We start from the raw sequence: 20,231 nt of genomic DNA, 5'->3' as shown, positions 1-20,231 counted from the left end.
ACCGCAGATGAACGGGTTTCCCTCTAGTCACGAAAATGTGCTGTCTGCAGAATGACTGGAACCTGCTACAAACTTCCAGCCGCTTTGGGACGGTCAGCTGTGCAATGGTCTTCATGTCCACCAGCTTTCCTGGCATCCTTCCCATTTACCAAGATTCTCCTCCCAGAAGCCTACTGCTAGCAAGCTGGTGGGCAGACCAGGCACCTTATCTAAATCCTCTGGAAGTTTTTATCCTCCCAAAACCCAAACATCATTTTCCATATCAAATCCAAACCTTCCAGTACTGTGAAGATATGGCCTTATCATTCAAAGCAGACTACTATTATTATAGATACTGTATAGAATTATTTGACTAATCCACGTGCAGATAAAATGGCCATCAGTCAAATAACTTACTATCAAGGCTAATCGTAGCATTCGGTGAGAAACATCAGTGCCTGAAGTTATTCCACTGTGTTTATAAATTTGATCAACAGCACAGTAAATACTGAAATCAGATTAAGGGGTGGAGTCCCTGTTAAAACTTTACTAAAGATCAGCTATCGGCTTTGTGCATATCAAAGCAATATATGTTTCCTGAAGTTCTGTGTTGGTTCTTAAGAGTTGGTGTACAGAGGCAGAGGCCCCATTTTATTAAAGTTTTCTTTTAAAGGAGTGCTCATTCACTAAATAGACTCAGGTTGCAATGAGTACATATAATCAGAATGTAGCAAGAAATGCCATGGCCACTTCCAAGTTCTGCCTTGTTCATGTATGTGTTAGAGCTACCCGAATAGAAAGAAGCTCATTACATTCTTTCAGACTTGGTGAACATTCTGCCGTCATGCCGAGGATTGATGTGCTAACCGCCACTGTAATGCATGAGCTTATCCATCTCTCCTACACTGACAGGAACCAAAGAGTGTTTACCCTGAAAGGGCCCAGGGATGGTGGACATGAATGCCTTAAGTAACTCCTGGAGGGAGCACACTAGCCAGGCAGATCTTGCTAGTTTGCTTGTTGTTAGGAACAGAAATGGAAAAGCACACAAAATGGATCCCTAAGAAAATTACTCTGAGTGCCATTTGGTGAAGGGTTTGGGAATATACAAGGAGGATGGTCTCAAGTCCTAGGGTTGAAAAAAATCTCTAATGAAGACTCTGATGTCTTTATCCTGTTGAGTGCTTTGTCTAACAGGGTCATCACTGGGGAATCAGTTAGATTAAAAGTTTAGAACGCAAAGGAAATAAGTAGGGAAAGGAGGCAGGGAGAAGACCATACGTCCTAAAAATAGTATTTTCATGGTAGCAAGCGAGGCTTTGGAACACACTTTAAAACTCACCTCCCCCATGCAGCTCTGCTTGAATTTCGGGCCTGTTTATCCTGTTCTTCCCCAGCTGTTACCAGTACAGCCTTAGCCCCACCAACGTGTTGACTTTGTCTCTTCCTAACCTTCTTATTGGAAGTGACTATTTCTAACTTCCCAGAGGCAAGGACCATGCTTCTTTCTGTCCTCTGTCCTCAGCATCCACATCCTTCCACAACTTGACCACTCAGTAGATTATCAAGGAAAAAGAAATGAAAGGCTAAATGACCAATTGGATAAAAGGCTAATGATAAATTAAATAAGCAAAAAGTTAAATGACCATGGGCTTGATAAATCAGTCAATCTTCATGAAATTTGCCCTGAGGCACTGGGTAAGGGGTGAATTGGGAACCAAATCGTATCCTAAATTCGGGAATTGGTTAATTAATTAACATATGCCAGCCTTTATCAGGTGATTATCCTGGTAGGTTTTTAAAAATTATTCATAAACAATTTAAAAAGCAAAGCTTTGAAATAGATTCTTTTTTCTACTAGTTAATGGCAAAATAACCATTTTTATATTGTATTCTTCATCTGGGAGAACCATAATGATAAATAAATGATGGATAATTTGTGGTAAACTAGACATTGAAAAAACCTTCAGTGGTGTATGAATGCACAAGTGTGGAATTTATTCACAAACTTCATTCCAGAGTGAAGGAGTGGCGCTTTCATTGGACAAATAGAGATGGATCAAATACAGAAAATACTTGAAGTCACTGCTAAGTTTTGACAGTGTCCATAGCAACAGAATTGCCCGTGCTGTATTGAGGTTCCTGGCTGGTCCAAGACTCACACAAATGTCCGAGTTTTTATGCCCCAGGAAGGGAATAACAGCGGCCCATCTTAGCACAAAAAGGGACCTGAATTTAAGGCGATCTTTTGAGATGATGAATGATAATGCAATCAGCACAAAGTGCAGAGTTGCCTGGGCATGCAAACGCAAGCCTGGAACAGGGAAAACAGTGAGCGAGGGCCCTGACCTAAACCAAGATGATAGGGAGTAAATCCACAAAATAACGAGCAGGAAACATGAACTGGGGAAGGAGGGAAGAGAAACTATGGAGTTGGAGCTGAGAAGCTAGGATTGGGAGCCCCAAGAGAAGCCAGGGCTGGAGAACATTACAGAACGTTCTCACTCCTAGAACAGAGCATGGCTCTGTGGGTTTCTCCAAGCCAGACACTGATCTCTGAGTCACTAAAAGTCATGTCTTTGTAGGTGCAGACTTGCAGAGCTGCCTACAGAAGCATCCCTAGACCACAGGGTGCTCTGAATGAGTTACTGATACTGTGAACCAGACTGTAATGTATTCTGATGGGCAGGCTTCAGATTCGGAGCCCAAATGCCCAGACGAGTTACTAGGGAATGCTGGAGATTTTCCTCTGAAAAATGTACACGGTGCAATAGCTTTGTCATTGTGGAGCTGTTAGCTCATAATTCACAATCCTATATAGATGAAAAAAATTTGAAGTGAGCATGTTGAAAAAAGAAGACATTCTTGAGAGTCCCTTAAGTAAATAACTTTCCTTAAAATCTATTTTATGCCAAAACTCCCTTGGAGGAAACAAAGGATGCTTTCCAATATCATTGTGTTCTGTTTTGTTTTTCATTCTGGAAAGAACAGTTACCAGTTGGTTTCAATAGATATGCCCATGCAGCCTAATGTATACACAAGTGCCTACTTATATATAATAATATACACAATATATAATAGTGCCACATGGATTTCATCTTAAAATGCACTTTGTTATGTTCATTTAGCAAAATGAGAACCTAGTTTCCTGTAATAGAGCAAATGACACCTACCTTATAGCACTGGAAAATTAAAATATTAAGGTGCACCATGAGAGAGTCTCTGCTTAATTCGTATCCCAGTCTTGAGAAAAAGACACTGCTCTTGCAGGTACCCACTACTGTGTTTGATTAAATAATTATATATTTCAGTATTCATTGTATATGTGCCTCCATAGAAGAGTCACCTTTCTTACTGAGGAGAGCAATTCTACTTTCTTTTCCAATAAAAGACCTATTAATGCAATTTTACTTTAAAATGGTAAGTAATCTTTTCATTGTGTGGATGTCAGTATTAATGCTCAGATCACAAATACTCTACAGCAAAAAAAAACCCAAGTTTTGAATCAGTAGGAAGTATGTTTCAGTCACAGAAAAAGGATGTATTAAAATGTTTTCTAAGTATATGCATATTTAAAATAATAATTACTATTTTAAATGACAACAAATCATTTTATACCAGTTTACTGTAAACCACCCAATATACTATATCACATAGTCAGTAATCCCACTGGGATTTAAAAAATGTATCTAGCAATTTTACATAAACTCCTGTCAATGCTAATACTTGCAGTAAACTTAAAGAGTAAATATTAATTGACTAAAAAGAGAAAAGAGGAGCATTCCCAAAAATAGCACACAGAAAGAACATAATGATAGGAACAGCAGAGAGATGCCAACCTCTGTGGCCTGCTCTCAGCTTCCACGAAGCAGGATGTGTAAATCATAAAGGACTTTTGTCTGCCTACCACCAGTCTAACTTAAACTATCATATAAAAAAAAAAGTTTCCTTTGGCTTAATCCTTATGTATCTATTTGCCTTTGGTTCAAGAAATACAGGAAAAATAGCTCATTAACTAGAAAATTAAAAATAATATTTTCAGGGTTTTCACCCTTGTTTATTACTTTTTGCTGGAAGCCTTTAAGTTGAATGTTAAAATTCTGATTTGAAATCTCACGTGTCGGTGGTTGATAGTGAGAAGCGGCATCTGAATACTGTGCCAGCAAGCGATGTTTTGATGGACACGGATTCATACCAAGGACATTGCTCCTGGCCACATTTTAGACAGTTGTTTGTTTGCTTTATTGGATTTTTCTTCCATTTAAAATGCCCTACCTAAAAAAGCCTCAAACCCAGACGTGACTTTTTCCTTCGTATGCTTCTTTTAGTTACACACTTTTTTAGCCGAACAACCTAGAGACATTGAAATTCCTCGCGATGCTCAGTCTGTTAGGTTTTGCTTTGTAAAACCAAAGTGATAATGAACAAAATTGCTGTGAAGATTAAAAGAAACGCTAAACTCATCTCAGTGGTTAGGCCCTCAGAGGCAGCTTCCAACAGTCCAAACTGGATTCTGTGAGATTGGCTCGCCACAATAAAACTGAACTGAGCGAACTGCTCATGGACACACTGTGTTCAGATAATTTTATCCATTAAAAGAAGCTATTTCCTTTACATTATTGTTGACTTCTTCATGGATGTACAAATTAACTAGAGTAAGGGTTTTTTAATTCCATCCGAAGGTATTAGTAAACCTGAGGAAAACTCTAATAATTATATATAAGATTAAAATTAGCCTGCACTCCAGATCAACTGAAAAGCAGACTTCCATTAGAAACACCTTAAGAAACAAAGGTCACAAAATGAAACTTTTCCAGTGGTTTGAAATCACCTTCCTGCAAACCCATCTTCCCTCTCTTTAACCTTTTTTGATTAAATAATGTTCCTCTGCTCTTACCGCCTATTTTCTTTGTGTGAACTTGTCCAATCATCTCAGTCTTTTCTTTTGTAGTTTAAGAGGCCTTTATGTAGCTCTCTGAGAGACTAACACAAAAATCTGACTGGGAGAATAGTTTCTGAGATTTAGAACGCAGGGCCATTATTAACACTGTCTTGCCTGCAGTGAGCACACAGCACCTCCCCCACCTCCCCGCCCCACCCCTGTTCACACATGGCAGGATTTTAACTCAGTCATCAGGGGTAGAGTCAGCTAAGTGAAGGCTTGGGAATAATATCATTGGTCGTGTGAGCTCGCATTGATTTCCACGTTTTAAAAAAAGGCACGGGTTGTTCAAATAGATTCACGGACATAAGAAAAACACGTTGTAGGGTGTGTACTTATCGCTACCATTCCCACAAGTACTTCTGTGGCTATAAACATGGTATCAAAAGTGGTAATTTTATACGTCTTTAGGTTCTTATCTAGTATCTAATAATATGCAGAGTGGATGTTCTTCACCACAAAGCTCAACGCAGAGAGAGCACACAAGAGCAGATTTTCTGGTTTGAAGAGAGGTTAATTTTAAGTGTTTTTACTTTATCAGAGTACTCCTGACTTGTGTTCGACCATCATTGGCACTAATGATGTTTATGCGGCTCAAAGAAAATTAGGCTTTTTCTTAGTATTTCAGTGCCCAATGTTTTTTTCTTATTAGAACAGACAAATCTAATTACTTCTGATGAATCTGAAGAGCTGTGATTTGAATCATGAATAATTCCTTTCCAGTCAAAGTTAAATCTCAAACGCACCCGTGGAACTTAGCTTTTTATAAGCACGTTGTACACAGATGCTAAATAAGGGGACGTTTTAACTCATAGCAGTTGGACAACTACAACAGAAAACTCTGTGTGTGTGTGTATGTATGTGTGTGTATGTATGTGTGTATATGTGTGTATGTGTATGTCTGTGTGTGTATGTATGTATGTGTGTATATGTATGTGTATGTGTGTGTATGTATGTGTGTATGTGTGTGTATGTGTGTGCGTATATGTGTGTGTATGTGTGTGTGTGAGTATGTGTGTGTGTGAGAGTATGTGTGTATGTATGTGTGTGTTATGTGTGTGTATATGTGTATGTATGTGTGTGTTATGTGTGTGTATGTATGTGTGTGTATGTATGTATGTGTGTATGTATGTGTGTGTATGTGTGTGCGTATATGTGTGTGTATGTGTGTGTGAGTATGTGTGTGTGTGAGAGTATGTGTGTATGTATGTGTGTGTTATGTGTGTGTATATGTGTATGTATGTGTGTGTTATGTGTGTGTATGTATGTGTGTATGTATGTATGTGTGTATGTGTATGTATGTGTGTGTATGTGTGTATGTATGTGTATGTATGTGTGTATGTGTGTATGTATGTGTGTGTGTGTATGTGTGTGTATGTGTGTGTGTGAGTATGTGTATGTGTGTGGTATCTACTCTGTTATGTTAAACAGAGCCTAAAAATCTACCTCCTCTATCACCCAAAACTCATCACTTCCTCTTCTCCATTCTCTTTGTGTTCTCACTGCTTCAGGGTGTCCACCTTTCTTTCGATATCTCTCTTCAAAAATCTTGTGTCTCCTTAAAGATTCTTGAAGTCCCTGGATCCTATGCGTTAAATACAAAAAGAAATGATAGCTACCAGTACTTGAGTTCCTGGTGTGTTCTGGGTGCCATTCTTAGGATTTTTTTCAGTCTATTAATTTTAATCAGACAGTATATTCTCCACTTGATAGAGAAATAAACAGAAATCACATTAAGCAATCAGGGAGTAGTCATACAGCCTCTGCCTGGCCAAACCCTCTCCATGATCTTTTCTCAAGGCACCAAGTATACTTACTGCTTGCCTTCAACATGGTTGTAATTTTTACAATTGGCTTTTATTCGTGTGGTTAATATCTGCACATTCTACCATGCCAGAATATATTAACAACTATAATGTTATCAATAAGGAAGCATTCCAGTGAACATTAGTTAAGCTTTCATGCTAGCCACTGCATCTCAATAATTCTTGTAAGACTCACCAAACTACTTGCTAATTTTTCCTCTACTGAATAGATGAGGAAGCTAAAGCAGAGAGGGGGTTTGTACAAGATGCTCTGAATAAATGAAGAGTGAATGGGAAATTAGCTTGAAGCATATGGGAAAGGCAACGTGCAATATATGTAGAGGAAGAGGAAGAGTCCAGGCCAGGCTGCAGCACAGATAAAACCTACAGAACAGCACCACTGGGGCAAAACAAGAGCTGGGGAAATCCAGCCACAGGCCTGGGGTCTTCACTGTGCTTGGCTAACTGGTTCCACTGCTGATGTTCCTTTTCTGTCTCTCTCTCTCTCTTCCAGTGCCACCGTGGGCCTTAATAGCCATAGCCATAGTTGCGGTCCTTTTAGTCGTAACCTGCTGCTTTTGTGTCTGTAAGAAATGTTTGTTCAAAAAGAAAAACAAGAAGAAGGGGAAGGAAAAGGGAGGAAAGAACGCCATTAACATGAAAGACGTGAAAGACTTAGGGAAGACCATGAAGGATCAGGTAATGCACTCGCCCCCTCGTGCCTGTTCACAGATGCCCCCGAGAATGCGCAGTGGGGTTGTGCTCTTTTCTGCAGATGCTCATAGACATAGACAACTTGAGGCTACTGTTGTTTGTATAGAGATGCTTGGCAGTCCTTTCAGGTGTTACTCGGTCTCCCAAAGTAGAGTGGAGTGGAGACAGACACAGTGGTATTTTTCTCACCTGATGACACACATATACCAGGAGAGGCTTCACACCACGAGGTGTGGCTTCATGGGCCTAGCACAATAAGACAATTCCTGAACATTTTTGTTCCATCATCAGCCAATCCTATCTGAGTGCTTTCTGCCTTGGACGGAGGCTCTTTCTGCCTCAGGCACTGCTCTAAGTCTCTGCTAAAGATCTTCCTCCTATTTGGTAAATGCCAACATGCTATGCACCCGGCCAGCTCAGCCCTCACATGCCGGAGATAATAAGTTATATCTGGTGAGGGGAGATAGGATCCAGTCCTAAAGAACAAAACCGAGTTGAAAGACAAAATTATATTTCCTCAATTAATGATCACAATTAGAACCCATATGTTGATAAACTATGTACCTGAGTGCCTTCCCATGCATAGAGATGATGTTTGGTTTCCCTGGCATTGCTGCCGATTTTTAACTACGTTAACTGGACAACTTAGTTAAGGTCAAGTTTAATAAAAAGTATTTAATGCTTCTTCAGTTTTTGAATAGTACTTACAATAAATGTTTCTAAATAAAATTTAATTCATATGAAATGAGAGTGTAAAGATTTTTCATCGAAATAATTTGGAAGCATTGTTTTCTATCAGATAATTTAAATGTTCTATTAATGTCCAAATAGGAAGTTGTGGAGGCAGTTTTGCTGATTGTTTTGTGGTATTAATTACTGTTAGCTGAATCGTTAACACATGCATCTAAGAGCAGTTTGACCAGGGCTTACCATAGCCTCATAGCACACATGTAGAGCGTCCTGGGTTTCCACACATGGACTCTCATATTCTAACCCTCCTTCCCAGTGTGAGTGTTAAACTCCTTCTCAAAGACCATGCAGTGTCTATGGACAGACACAGTCCACGTCCCATTCCCTGCAGTTCAGCTTGATTTCAGAGCTGTAGAGTGGATGAAAGTCTATTCTCCTGCTCAGAGACCTTTGGTCTGAGCTCAGGGTAACAAAGATTCAATTTCTCTGGCAGTTTCTCATCAGTCACAGAACCTCATGAACAACTACAGATAACTAAGAAGGATTTTCCCCTTCATTTAATTTGTTAAGTAGATACTCAAATTTTGGCTTATAGCAAGTAGAATTTAATACTGACATTTCTTCCTTCTTTATCTATTTAGTTTTTATTTTAGTTTTTTAAAGACAGAATCATATTTTTTTTATGATTATAGAAATAATTTACCTTGGTAAATACAGACTAGAAAATGCTATTTTAGCAATATCTTTGAAAAGAAAACTTTGAATAGACAATGCTATCGCTTTCATAATTATTATAAAATTCTATTGTGATTTTCTCGTGTCCTGAAGTGAACACGTAAAAGCATTGATTACTTTTTAGGTGGTAACTAAAGTGCTTCTTTCCAGGATAAGAGTGTTATATTTTCATTTGTGGATTTGTTCTGTACGATGTAACACTACAGTTGATGGCATAGAGCTGATATCCCCATTACACCATGGATAAATGACCTGGATCTCACATAGAGATTGATGGTGACTTCCCATCTCTCCTGCTCCTTCCAATGGGTTGGAGCAGAGGAATAGGAATCAAGTCATGAACTAGTAGAAAAGGCCAGTGATAGTCTATAATTACTTCCTTGATATAGCAAAGCATCTAGAATTTCAACCACTTTTGGTTTTAATTAATGTAAGTCAACAATGTCATGTACTCAGGGCTTTTAGCTAGGTATAATTGTCTTAATCTTCAATGTATAGAATAAAATATAATTGGAATAGGTGAAATTATGTTTCATGATAATTATATAATAATAGTATATGTTTCTACCAATCCTTACAAAAATAGCTAACAGCCTATGAATATGAAGGCTAAAGATGAAAAAAGTTTTAGAAGAATGACATGTCACATTGTGTCCCATAGTTCTCAAAATTATACAGATTAAATTCATTTTTAAACACTGTGCTTTCGAAATATTTTAAGTAGCATATCTCAGGGAACATAGGGAAGGAGATAAGAACAGTGTATGACTCTCTCAGTGAAGGACAGGACAGGGAAAAACAAGTTTTAGATGGAACTCCTGAGGCTATATAGGCTTGAGGGCAATCAATATGTTTTTATTACTTCAGAACATTCCAAACTCCCAGAAATTCAAATTTCAACGCTCATGGCTATGTATCTATATTAAGATTTCGTAACCAAAAAATAATTTTTTTAAAATTCAGCAATGACTTCAAAAGTAAACTCTAGATAGAGCATATTTGTATTCCAAAAGATCCGTGTATTGGGGTTTTTTATAATACCTTGAGTCTTTAAATGACTAGCCATGAAGGGGAGATGCTGGCAACTTGTAAGTAAGAAGCTTAGACAGGTCATTTCTCCATGGTTTTCACTGATGTGTGTGGATATTTTAATTTTTATTTCTTCCTTCTATGTCCCCCTTATCTGTGTTGTGTCTCATGACTGTTCTGGATTGTCCCTTGCGGTAGGTTTCTTCTGCTACTAGATACCCCAATCAATGCTGGTGGCTGGGCTCCACAGCGGGTGGCTTACCATTCTGACATCAAAAGGCTGAACTCAACTGATCTTCCACGATGATGTGTTTCATTTTAAACATGACTAACATGGGCTAAATAGAACAGGATTCAAAGGTTTTACATTAATAGATAGGAAAGAAAATGCAGTCCTTATGGCGCCTTTTAATGTGCCTTAGCAAATCCTGTCTGAACAATGTAACTTAGAATGAGGAAATACGTTTACTGATGACTGTGGAGTAGGTAAATATTGAACGCCAAAGCAAGCCACATGCATGCCCCTCTAAGCCTGTAAACTTTATAAAACCCTGATGTTCTCAACAAAGCTTTCCTGTTACAATCTGCCTGGCTTCAGAGATGCTGGGCTTACAGGCTTTTTCATCTCAGGTGGGTTTTTTTGTTTGTTTGTTTGTTTGTTTGTTTTTCCCTATGGAGGGAAAAATATTGCTCTCAAGATATTATAATACTACTGATTTAATAGGTCTGAATTTAATGTAATGCACAGTGTACATGTTAATGAAGCTCGACCTCTAAGACAGGAATTAACTTCACTTTGGTGGTGAACAGGAGCACCAAAAAAAATATCAAAAATTTAATGAAAAATAGTTGCAGAGATGATCCTGCACTTTCTCTTCTGGCAAAAAACACATAGGAAAGAAGAGATTTAATATCTCAGCTATTTCAAATTGCATTTGGCTGAAACATGATGTATAAATTGTCGATTCTGAAAGGGGACTTTTGGAAAAGTATTTAAATTTGTGATTTTTTTTTTGAGAGAATGGGGTGACCCATCAGTATTTTCAGTCAGTGGGTCATTTAGGAATTTTCCATTCTTTTTTTTTTAAATCAAAATATTAAAAGGAGGTGAACTACCCAAACCATAATCTCTTTATCCACATCCTCTAAAGCAGTGCTAAAGACTGGACATAGCTAGGGTTCTCAGGGACAAATGGAGGCCACTATCTAGAGTGTTCTAGTCAGACTCAGCCATATTAACGCAGTTTATCAATAACTGTGCTGCTTCATGCTTTGGCCCCTTACAAAATTACTTTAATATTCAAGGAAGTTCCCAAGTATAAATTAATCTTTCCAAATTCAATAGTATAGGGCTAGCCACATTTGAAAATGGTAATTTCAATTTCTCAGACTCGTTGTAGACTCCTGAGATGTGTCAAAAGGCACAAAGGATGACACACGCGTGACGACAGCTCACCTCTGTTCAGACGCTCTTCTAAGCAGAGAGCAGAACTAATGAGCTATGTCAGCCTCCCTGCAGATGGGGGATCGTTGTGGGGTTAGCTGAAAGGAGCGAGACTGGAAGACAGAGCTTGCTATTTCAAGCAGCACAAGAGCTCGCCATGCAAGTGATGAGGGAGTGAAGGAGGCTCCACTGAGAAGAGAGACAGCAGAGGGAACATCTATGTGGACAGACAGACAGGAACAGCAAGATGGTGAACCAGGGTCCATTGGCCCTGGGACCTTTGCAGCCTGGCTAAACCTCTCATATTTGAGTTCTGTAAGCATTCTGAAGGCCAGCTCCAGAGCTGACGCTATTTAGACAACAGTAGAGAGTCACTAACGCTGACGAAATAGAGTGCAGCTCACTGCTTGTCGGCTCTATTTCTCGTCCTGTGAGATTCTGCAGTAGCAGACACAACAAATACGTGATGGCTTGATGGAAGCAGATAACACTCGCTCCATTAAAAACACAAGCAATGTAAAAATAAAAACCCACAAAGCAGAACAAAATATGTGAGTGCTAGTCAGATACCTTTAAATGTTTCAATTTTTCAAACATACTAGTGAACAGGGAGGTGGAACTTTTCATAATTTTCGATTGTGAAGAATGGCATTGCATAGAGTATACAAGTTTATCTATACAGCCCCATGAAGAAATCTTCCAGGAGCATAAACCCTTGTAGTAGAAATACCCAGCACAATTTTTACATTTTAGGAAAATATTATATCCTTTTCATTTTTTTGAAATATAGAAATTGTACATATTTTATGACATAATGACCTTTCAAATACTTTATTTTATGTTCTATCTTTTAGATTGAAAAATATATAATTGTATAGGTTTTCTAAGTCTAGCACCATGGCCCTTGTTGTTCAATGCAAAATGAACTTTATACCAATATAAGGTTTTCCAAAATGACAAACATGACTCTTCTGTCTTTGATATTAAGTAAAGTCAAATCAGTTTAATTCAGCCTAGCTTTCTGAGGAGCTGTTATGAAAATAAAATGGTAAAGTTCAGCTGGAAATGGACTGAACTTCTCTCTAAACAGCATTCACTGCTGGCATGTTTTCTCCTTTTCTTCTGAAATGTTAAAACAATCATAGATGTGAAAACACAAAGAATTTACGGTTTTCCGAGGGTCACTCAGCCATCTTTGACAGAAGCCATAAGGCAGTGGAAGGCCATGCATTCCATGTGACTCTCCCCACTGCATGCACCAAGGATGTTTTACATGGTGCTGAGCACCACTGCAGCTACGAGAATGTGAAACCCAGCCTGGATACAAGCATGTTCACCACACTAGAAAAACCAAAAGAGGCAATGCGATCCGAGACAAGAGAACACCAAGTTGACGTTTTCCTTGCAACAATTTCATATTTTGCTTGCTACACTACCAGGGGGCTTCTGCCATTGCTTCCATGCTGCTTGCTGACTGGGGGTGGGGGGAGGTTCATGCACAAGTGAAATTAAAAACACGTGTGCGTTAGCAGCCAATGAGAATGTGTCAGACAAATAGACATCCAGCATCTTCCTGCTTGCTTCAAACAGCTTGGAGGTCTAACTATATGGCCAGTTGGATTTGGGCCTTGGTGAAAATTCGTTTGGATTTCTTTTTCGTCCTCATAGGCCCTTAAGGATGACGATGCTGAAACCGGACTGACTGATGGAGAAGAAAAGGAAGAGCCCAAGGAAGAGGAGAAACTGGGAAAGCTCCAATATTCACTGGACTATGACTTCCAGAATAACCAGGTCTGAGGGGAATGCGTCTAATTCCATTACATTTCTGACACTACCAAGTAGGAACTGAAGCAAGAGAGTCCTTAAAACATTTCGTTTGCTGTGAGCGGAAAATGCAATTATCAAAGCTATTGATGAAATCATTTCTAAGTACAGGCAGTCCCCTAGCTGCTAATTTAACTTCTGGTAATTAGAATTCACAGTATTCAGCCGATTACATCTACTCGTGGCGCTGACAGGAGGCAGCCAGAATACAAATTAACTCCAAGCCATCAGTGGTTGCTTAGAGCTCCCAGCCAGACCAGTCGCCATAGGTCCCGCAGTGTGAGTAGGAACAACCTTCCTTGAACTGTATGATTCAGATTCCAAACCACACCAGCTGCCACCCACACCCACATTTAGAAAAATTAGTTTGAAAAGCCATAAAAGAATTAAAAATTGGCCAGTGCTCTATGAGTTTGTTTGTTTGTTTATACATTTTACAACCCAATATCAGCCCTTCCTTCCTTCCCAGTACACCCTTACACAAGTTCTCTTCCCTCCTCCCACTTCCTGTAGAAAGGATCACTCCCCTCTGGATGTCAAACCCCCACAGACACCCCCATCCCATCCCACACATCAAGTTGCTGCGGAACTCGGCACATTCTCTCCCATTGAGGCCAGACAAAGCTGTCCATTGAGAGATGCAGGTTCCACAAGCAGGTAGGCAGGCAATAGGCTCACCCACAACCCCTGTTCTAGTTGTTTGGGGACCCGTTATGAAGACCAAGCTGTTCATCTGCTACATATGTGCAGGAGGCCTAGGTCCAGCCCATGCTCGCCCTGTGGTGATTCAATCTCTGGCATCCCCCAAGAGTCCAGGTTAGTTGACTCTTGTTGGTCTTCCTGTGGAGTGCCTGTCCTCTTTTAGTCCCTCAATCTTTTTCCACCTACTGTTTGAGGTGACTCTCCATCTCTTTCCACTGGCTGTTGGGCTCCAGGGCCTTTAAAGGCAGAAATGCCTTCTATGGAACACCAGAAGTCTAGGTGAGACTTCTGCAGTGATGAGATAGCAACTTTTTAAAGCAGGGAGATGAACAGCTTGATTCTCAAAGCCTAAGGAGGTTACCCAGAAGTGACAAGACTAAAGACTACAAAACAGTCATCCCTGCCTCTGTTTCTCAAAAGGGGCTGAAGTGCTGTAAGATTAATGACAGCAGCCGCTTTTCACTGCGTACCTGTTATCTGGGTAGCTCAAAATGTGGGAAATGCCTTTGAAAACCCTTCTAGGTCCGATCTACAATATTAATGTCTGTTGCTTTACTTTCTGAATTGCGGGAAGGGTACAAAGGCTGTGTAAGTTCAGGATTTAGCCCTTGCTCTACCAGGGAGTCCAGATCTCTCCCACTCATTTTGCACCCCTCCTTCCTTGCTGAGCGTCTTAGGGTTTTACTGCTGTGAGCAGACACCATGACCAAGGCAACTTTTATAAGGACAGCATTTAATTGGAGCAGGCTCACAGATTCAGTCCATTATCATCAAGGTGGGAGCATGGCAGCATCTAGTCAGTCATGGCTCAAGGGGAGCTGAGAGTTTAACACCTTGTTCCAAAGGCAAACAGGAGAAGACCGGCTTCAAGGCAGCTGAGATGGGTGTCTTAAGGCTCATGACCACAGGGACACACTTCCTCCCATAGGGCCACATCTCTAATAGTGCCACTCCCTGGGCCAAACAAATTCAAACCACCGCATCCTACTCCCTGGCTCCCATAGGCTTGATGAATACATGGGGGCCATACCTAGCCACAGCATAATAAAAAATACATTTAGTCCAACTTCCAAAGTCTCCATAGTCTATAGCAATCTCAGCAATGTTAAAAGTTCAAAGTCTCCTCTGAAAGTCACCTATAGGGACCTGCCAACGGCTCCAGACAGCATCCCTATTCGGTACTCAAGTACCATTGGTTCTGCTAGATCATAGTTCATTCCAGATGTAGTCAAATTGATGACCAAGAATAGCCATCTTGGTGAGGAAGGTTGGTAGCTCAGTACAACTGCTGGAAGCCCGCATACGCTAGTAATAACCTTCACCTTCTTGGTGAGCAATGAGCGATAGAGAGAATCAAACATTAACACTCTGCTTTAATGATGTCTAAAGTCAGAACTGGAAGCAGTTGCAGTCATGCTGAATTTTATTTGGGAACTAACAGTTCAAGTCTTTGAAGCCTCAGAGTCCTCCCTTTAAGGATGTCTCAGACTTAAAAATATTTTTAATTGATCTGCTTCCTGATAGCCCTGTTTAGTTATTTTATGGTATATTCTAGCTACCTATGTATTACTTTTAAGTATGGTATTTAAATATGCATTTATATAGGATCATAGGTAAACCATTTATGTCTTATAATTGCTTAAATATATTTCAGGTCATTTTTACTACTTCTGTCAAAATGAGCATTAGGATTTAGTTGGAGTTTAGAGTATTAATCTATTATTGATATATTCCAAGATTACCTTACATTATATTCCCAGGGAGATTTCCAGGTTTTAAACCTGTCTTTATATATATCCACCTAATATTTTTCCCCATTTATATTGCCCAGTAGAAATCTAGTAGCATCTCATACTGCTTTGAGACTTCTAAATGTTTTGTATGTATGTGCACTAGTGTGTATATTGTGGCCATGGAGGTCAAAAAGTATTGATTCTCTGAAACTGGAGTTATACATGGCTATAAGCTGCCATGTGGGTGCTAGGAATCAAAACTCGGTCCTCTGGAGATGCACCCAGTACCGTCTCTTCAGCTTAATAGTAGTTTTAAGAATGGAATTGTTTCTGTTTTATTCAAAAATAATGTGTATGTTTATTACTCTGTTTTCAGCACACATTAAGCCCAAAATATGTGTTTTGTTATGATGGTCTAGAAGATTATATAAACATTTATAAATATTATATACTTATTTTAATTCCAACTATTCTTAGCAAGTTTTAGTCATCACATGGTTCCTATGAGTCAGGGAAGGTTAAGTCTGAGGAATCTTGGAGACGAAGCTGTAGCCAAATCTGAGTACTTGTCTACCAAATCCAAAACATGGTCTTAAAATGCTTGAGTTAAGAAGCTTTGGGGGGTGGGAAAATAGAGCATGTCTCTCTTAGACAGAATTAAAAGGACATTGAAAGAAATCATTCCATTCTCTAATGACAAGATATTTAAGTCTCTAAACTACAATTATCTCAGGAAGAATGAGGAAGTAGAATATTACGTTGCCACCCAGAAGCGAATGCCCAGTGGAGGCATGACCGTGAGTTTTACTACTCATGCGTTTGTAATCTAGTGCGTCCGTCAGCCACTCCTGGACCATGAGTCTCTGTTCCTGTACTACCTCCCAGCATTCATTGCTGCTCCTGAAAGACAATGCCACAAACTAAAGAAAGCAGCTTTAAAGTAGAAACAGCATGTTCCTTCAGGATAGGATCCAAGTTAGAAACTGATTGAGCCAACCAGCCGAAATGTACTGAGGATGCACTGGATCTCTTTACAGAAAATGGGGGTGATTTTTTTGTAAGGATGAGTTATTCATCCACTCTGTTGGCCATAAAGTCAGACTCACATGTTTGGGACGTACAGAGAGTAAAGCAGTGCAGTGTCTGGAGTGACTGAATAGCATTTCCCTCAGTATCTAGACACACTTGATGGATCCAGAATCTGCAATAACAGGATTTCATTTGTTCCTTTGCAAAAATATTAAAAAGATGGTTTGGTGGGGCTCATGCTTGGAATCTGAGTACTTAGGGATACTGAGCCAGGTGATTTGCCACAACTTTGTGACCAGCCTGTGCTACAGAGTAAGATTTTTATCTAAAAAAAAAGCCACATTATTTTAATATCCTCAGGGAAAATGAAAATTTTATTTGTGAAAAATACATTGCAGATAAAATTGCTATATTAGGAAAAATCAAAAATGGGCATTTAATATAAATATTCAAGCCTATAATTCTTTTTTGAGGAAACTTGAATTATATATTTTATTCTACATCCTACATTTAATGCAAGTTTCTTAAGTAATTATTCAATGATAAGCTAATGTTTAAAAACAGTAGATATCACACAAGGATAGGTCGAGTGGGATGGAAATGTGAAGCTCTCACTTTTTATTTCAAAATACCAGTCAGTGACTAAGAAATTTCCATTTAGCTGCTCTGTGGCTTCAGAAAAGAATTTTAAAAAAAAATCCCTGCTTTGCAATTACAGGCTAGTGGTTGTTTAACGATTTATTTCCACTTATAAAGCATGAACTGGAAGGAAAAACAATGCACAAGAGCTTTCAGCAACTGGGAAGTTATTTGATTGCAACCCTTCTGCAAATATGAATTCCATATTTAACTGTAATCAGCAACCTTTTAAAAGCCTCTTTTGTACTTAAAACTAGGCTTCCTAGAGCCTGCATCTGTCATAATTCGGTTTCTAATGTTTAAAGAGCTCACTGCATGCGCCCTCTCTATTCAGATGCATGAACAGAAAAGTTTACTAAAAGCAGAGGGAACATGGGGGGAGGGGGGGCGGGGGGAGGACACATCACAGTGGGTGACAGTGTGAACCAATCAATCCTCAGAATGCTCACCCTTTGTGTTGCTCGTTTGCTGTTGTCCCTTTCAGCTGTTGGTGGGAATCATCCAGGCTGCTGAACTGCCCGCCCTGGACATGGGGGGTACATCCGATCCATACGTCAAAGTCTTCCTGCTGCCTGACAAAAAGAAGAAATTTGAGACTAAAGTCCACCGGAAAACCCTCAATCCAGTCTTCAATGAACAATTTACTTTCAAGGTAGAATGTTAGAATCATAACTTTCCCCCTATGGTTTCAGGTTAAACACAAGTTGCATCCAGACATGCATAAAAGCATATGCATCAATAGTGACTCTGGGACCCCTCACAGTTACATCCGGAATATTTTACACTTTAACTTTCAGTCTAGCAAAGATTCTGCCTTACAGGTTTTGGCTGTGTCATTTCAGAATAGAATGTAGACCTTCTAGTATCAGCATCACGCCTAAAACACCCAGGCTCTACTCCATGCCTGCCTGTGGACTCGGACACTACACCCCACTGCCTCGAAAATAAGGACCAAGCTTTTCCTTTCCAGGATTCCAAAGTCTCAGAAAAGCAGGCCAAGCCTATAAGGCCTGTTGCTGTCCAAATGGAGGAAGCTGTTCTCATCAATGCTGTGGGGAGGTTTGAACATGCTAAAGCCCTTCCTCCTAGCAATAAAAAGGTTATGGGATTCTCCAGCATCAGTGCTTTGCCCTAGGCTCTTCTCTAATGCTCTTCATCATGTTGAGACACATCAGTTGACAAACAATAACCAAGAGACATTCTGACCATAGGACTACTCATCAAAGTGACATGCCCCGAGAGCCCCAAGGCACCTTGGAACTCTTCACTTGGAGTCCTTCATAAAAATGGTGCTTCTGGTGGAGAGGTAGAATTGTTTTAAAATGGTTTCCTTAGAACAATACATTTCTGGAAAATGAAATCTCTATGAATATGCCAGCAGGCTGATTCAAAATTACCCCGTCCATCAGCCAGGCTTAGCAATAACACGCACCTCGTGTTGGCAAACATTCCGGTGGGAAATGAAACGGGGGAATGAGTCACCTCTTCAAATCTTGTTTGCAATTTGGTGAAAGATAACAGTTTTCCTATTCTGTCAAGGTTTGGAGTTTTAGAGACAGAATCCCTTAGTTTTTCTTTGCCTGGACCATGAAAACAGCAATAATTAGAGCCTAGAAATCCCTGCCTTAAAAACAAGTCATTACAGTCCCTGTACCAAAAATGTTAAATACCAATTTCTTAACATCATGTAGATAGTAATCAATAGCATTTTAGTTGGCTGTGTATATTTCCAAATGGAGTTTAATAGTTCTTATATTATTTTAAGGAATTTTGAAATAATTCTACAGTGCCTTCCTCTATTATTTGTGTATCATTTCTTTTGAAGCACATTAGTGGTAATAGTTTACCAGACAGACATGCACTATAGGAGTAGAGGCTTGTAGGCTGGCTTTCAAGTGGAGTTAAATGTACTTAAAATGTACCACCTTTTCTTTCTGCTAAGATAAGTTTCTATTTAAAGGGTGTGTTAATGATAAATGGATTTAAATGCCTACTGTAGACTAAATGTTTATGTATACAAGCCCAGTGTGGCTGTCTTCAGACACACCAGAAGAGGGCATCAGATCCCATTACAGATGGTTGTGAGCCACCATGTGGTTGCTGGGAATTGAACTCAAGACCTCTGGAAGAGCAGTTGGAGCTCTTAACTGCTGAACCATCTCTCCAGCCCAGACTAAATGTTTAAATACACTCGCTCATTCTCAATGGCCCCACAGCAGACCCCTTGCTGCAGTGTGATGGATGGGTGAAGAGGCTGGGTTTGTCCATGAGCCCCAGCTCCAGGTCTGCCTGACCCCAAGCACGGGCATCAGAGACTGTTCAATGATCAAATCTCCAGGAAATACAATTTAAAATTTTAAGGGATTCTATATTACCACTCTAAAATTTGTTGGTTTTTATTGAAATCCAGGTCTTTCAAGCTTATTTTAGATTCTTCTGAAACTAGAAAAATATTAAACTTAGTTTTTATTCACAGGACTTTAGAAAATAACCTGGTTCTGATCATAATTCATAAATGACAAACACTCTTTAGAATGCTCACATTTCTTATACATAAATGGTCAATTAGACTTTCATCCTTTTTTCCTTCTTAAAATGCATTGAGAAGTGTTTGCTGGAGCATACAGCATATATACACTGATTAAATATTACATGTGTAAAATTGATCAAAAATCTAGTGTCACTCTAAACAGTCCCTAGACGAGACATTTCCATCCACTTACTAAAGTGTAGCTTGCTTGGTATGCACAGCTCTCCCTGAATTTTAAAAAATGTCACTAATAAACTTTCGAAACCATAACATCTGTCCCAAATGGATTAGAACAGCTGGAGAATTCACTCCTCCTTGGCCTTTTGCTACTACTCATGCTAACGAGTATCACACTTACAAACGAACTCCAAGATCCATATGATAATGAAGCTGTGATATTCAAAACATCAATTTTCCAGTCAGCTCTTGTCAATCA

The 20,231-nt window shown here is 39.5% G+C and overlaps 1 protein-coding gene and 1 long non-coding RNA gene across 5 annotated transcripts in view; one reads left to right on the top strand and one right to left on the bottom strand.

Moving 5' to 3' along the window:
- Positions 1-17,837, bottom strand: part of LOC102547595 (uncharacterized) — a 50,199-nt gene extending 32,362 nt beyond the window's left edge. The window contains exon 1 of the long non-coding RNA XR_015625311.1: positions 17,715-17,837. This is a non-coding gene — a long non-coding RNA (uncharacterized LOC102547595). The remainder of the gene's footprint in view (positions 1-17,714) is intronic.
- The window catches only part of Syt1 (synaptotagmin 1), a 547,682-nt gene that overhangs the window by 391,860 nt on the left and 135,591 nt on the right, over positions 1-20,231 (top strand). For 2 of the 4 annotated variants that reach the window (XM_087555884.1, XM_087555883.1), the window contains 3 exons: positions 7,241-7,425; positions 13,016-13,129; positions 17,750-17,917. In XM_087555884.1, coding sequence (XP_087412010.1) covers positions 7,241-7,425; positions 13,016-13,129; positions 17,750-17,917 — 467 coding nt within the window. 4 annotated transcript variants of the gene reach the window in all.

This window comes from Rattus norvegicus, chromosome 7, assembly GCF_021556685.1.
Source record: "Rattus norvegicus strain SHRSP/BbbUtx chromosome 7, alternate assembly SHRSP_T2T, whole genome shotgun sequence".
Taxonomy (NCBI): domain Eukaryota; kingdom Metazoa; phylum Chordata; class Mammalia; order Rodentia; family Muridae; genus Rattus; species Rattus norvegicus.
The sequence above is the reverse complement of the archived record's forward strand: the minus strand, read 5'-3'. Positions and strand labels throughout refer to the sequence as shown.